This window comes from Salvelinus sp. IW2-2015, linkage group LG9, assembly GCF_002910315.2.
Source record: "Salvelinus sp. IW2-2015 linkage group LG9, ASM291031v2, whole genome shotgun sequence".
In the NCBI taxonomy this organism is placed as follows: domain Eukaryota; kingdom Metazoa; phylum Chordata; class Actinopteri; order Salmoniformes; family Salmonidae; genus Salvelinus; species Salvelinus sp. IW2-2015.
The window spans coordinates 16,649,266-16,651,815 of NC_036849.1; the positions used below are offsets into that span (position 1 = coordinate 16,649,266).

Consider the following 2,550-nt stretch of genomic DNA (forward strand, 5'->3'; position numbering starts at 1 on the left):
GCTGACCTGGTGTAAGAAGTCAATCACAACTTCATTCCCCACAGCCTTAGCCTAAGAGAGAAAACCTAATGATCCATCTTACATAACTAGTCTGGGTTACCTTCATCAAATCACATTTTATTGGTCACATACACATGTTTAGCAGTTGTAGTGAAATGCTTGTGTTTTTAGCTCCAACAGCGCAGTAATATCTAACCATTCACAACAATACACACATCTAAAAGTAAAAGAATGGAATGGCAGAGTGGCAGACTAAAATACAGTCGAATAGAATACTGTATATACATATGAGATGAGTAAAGCAAAAATATGTAAACATCATTAGTGACTAGTGTTTCATTATTAAAGTGGCCAGTGATTTCAAGTCTATGTATATAGGGCAGCAGCCTCTAAGGTGCAGGGTTACGTAACCGGGTGGAAGCCGCCTTGTGATGGCTATTTAACAGTCTGATGGCCTTGAGATTGAAGCTGTTTTTCAGTCTCACGGGCCCAGCTTTGATGCACCTGTACTGACCTCAACTTCTGGATGAACAGACACTGGCTCGGGTGGTTGTTGTCCTTGATGATCTGTTTGGCCTTCCTGTGATATCGGGTGCTGTAGGTGTCCTGGAGGTCAGGTAGTTAACGGTAATGCGTTGGGCAGACCGCACCACCCTCTGGAGAGCCCTGCGGTTGCGGGCAGTGCAGTTGTCGTACCAGGTGGTGATACAGTCCAACAGGATGCTCTCAATTGTGCATCTGTAAAAGGTTGTGAGGGTTTTAGGTGCCAAGCCAAATTTCTTTAGCCTCCTGAGGTTGAAGAGGCGCTGTTGCGCCTTCTTCACCACACTGCCTGTGGGTGGACCATTTCAGATCGTCAGTGATGTGTACGCCAAGGAATTTGAAGCTTTCCACCTGCTCCACTCTGATGTTTCCTGAAGTCCATGATCAGCTCCTTTGTTTTGTCAACATTGTGGGAGAAGTTATTTTCCTGGGACCACATTACCAGGGCACTCAACTCCTCCCTCTAGGCTGTCTCGTCATTGTTAGTAGTCAGGCCTACTACTGTTGTGTCGTCTGCAAACTTGATGATTGAGTTGGAGGCGTGCGTGGCCACCCAGTCGTGGGTAAACAGGGAGTACAGGCGGGGGCTGAGCAAGCACGCTTGTGGGGCCCCTGTGTTGTGGATCAGCGAAATGTTGGTGTTGTTTCCTACCTTCACCACCTGGATGCTGCCCGTCAGGAAGTCCAGGATCCAGTTGCACAGGGCGGGGTTCAGACCCAGGGCCCCGAGCTTAATGATGAGCTTGGAGGGTACTATGGTGTTGAATGCTGAGCTATAGTCAATGAACAGCATTCTTACATAGGTATTCCTCTTGTCCAGATGGGACAGGGCAGGGTGCAGGGTAATGGCGATTGCATCGTCTGTGGATCTATTGGGGCGGTAAGCAAATTGAAGTGGGTCTATGGTGTCAGGTAAGGTAGAGGTGATATGATCCTTAACTGACCTCTCAAAGCACTTCATGATGACAAAAGTGAGTGCTGTGGGGCGATAGTCAGTTAGTATACAATCCTTTACTTTTCATGTTACATAACTAGTCTGTGTTACCTATACTATCCATGTTACATAACTAGTCTGTGTTACCTTTACAATCCATGTTTGTAAGTTGGAGAGAGGCTCCCAGTCCCAAACACTCACCACCTCCATCGGCGTCTGCCCGTCGTAGCCTGGCGTGTCCAGGTCTCCCCCGGCCAAGTGCCACATCTCCAGGCCCTCAATGTCAGCACTGGCTGCCAGACTGCGACACAGTACCAGATAATTCATTGGCATTTGGGAGGGTTGACATTCAAGAGGTTTCATGATAAAGGGACTAAACAAGCAATCAGATCTACGTAAATAACATCAGGTTTTATAGCATAATCTTAGAATAAACACACTATTTGATTCTGAATAGGACTGTGTGTGCTTGTTGCTTCCAGAGAAAGGCCTTGCTCCAGTAACAGACAAAATATTCACTTTTTAAAAAGAGATCAGTTAACGGAGCAATTCAGGGTTCTGTGGTGGTGGTGATGTTTGGATGCTGCAGAGGTCTGAAGCTATGTGGTCAGGGAGCATTCCGAGTGTTTATGGCAAGACAACTAGGACAACTGGTCGTACCTGCACAAACTATGCAGGATCAGTCTTGGGCAATACATGTGAGAGAAAGCGCTGTGTGTTTCTCACCTGCACAGCTCTGAGCCGGCATCCTCCAACTTCCCTGGAGAAATGAGCTCCAGTCTTTCTCAGCAGCTTCACCACCTCTTTGTGTCTGGATGGACAGACAGATGGACAGACACACACGCATAGATATGACCGACCCTTTTCAAATACAGATGCTATATACAGTGTACTAGAATCAAGAAAAAGATGAAAGGTAGAAAGAAAATCAACATCACACAGTGTGAGTCAGAGTCAACTGAATCCATAAGGTGGAACAGACTGATCCATTTGTTGAGGTCTGATTTATTAGGAGACGTGCATTAGTCATATTTCTAGTTTTCAAACATCTGCTGACAGTGACCGTACTGGCA

At 46.4% G+C, this 2,550-nt stretch overlaps 2 protein-coding genes across 3 annotated transcripts in view; both read right to left on the reverse strand.

Annotated features, from left to right (window-relative positions):
• LOC112081138 (L-asparaginase 1) overlaps nucleotides 1-2,550 on the reverse strand; it is a 126,394-nt gene that overhangs the window by 59,214 nt on the left and 64,630 nt on the right. The window lies entirely within an intron of this gene.
• Nucleotides 1-2,550, reverse strand: part of LOC111969013 (60 kDa lysophospholipase) — a 63,451-nt gene that overhangs the window by 7,672 nt on the left and 53,229 nt on the right. Inside the window, exons 13-14 of the mRNA XM_070445168.1 lie at nucleotides 1,679-1,778; nucleotides 7-51 (exon numbers count right to left, since the gene is read on the reverse strand). Coding sequence (XP_070301269.1) covers nucleotides 7-51; nucleotides 1,679-1,778 — 145 coding nt within the window. The remainder of the gene's footprint in view (nucleotides 1-6; nucleotides 52-1,678; nucleotides 1,779-2,550) is intronic.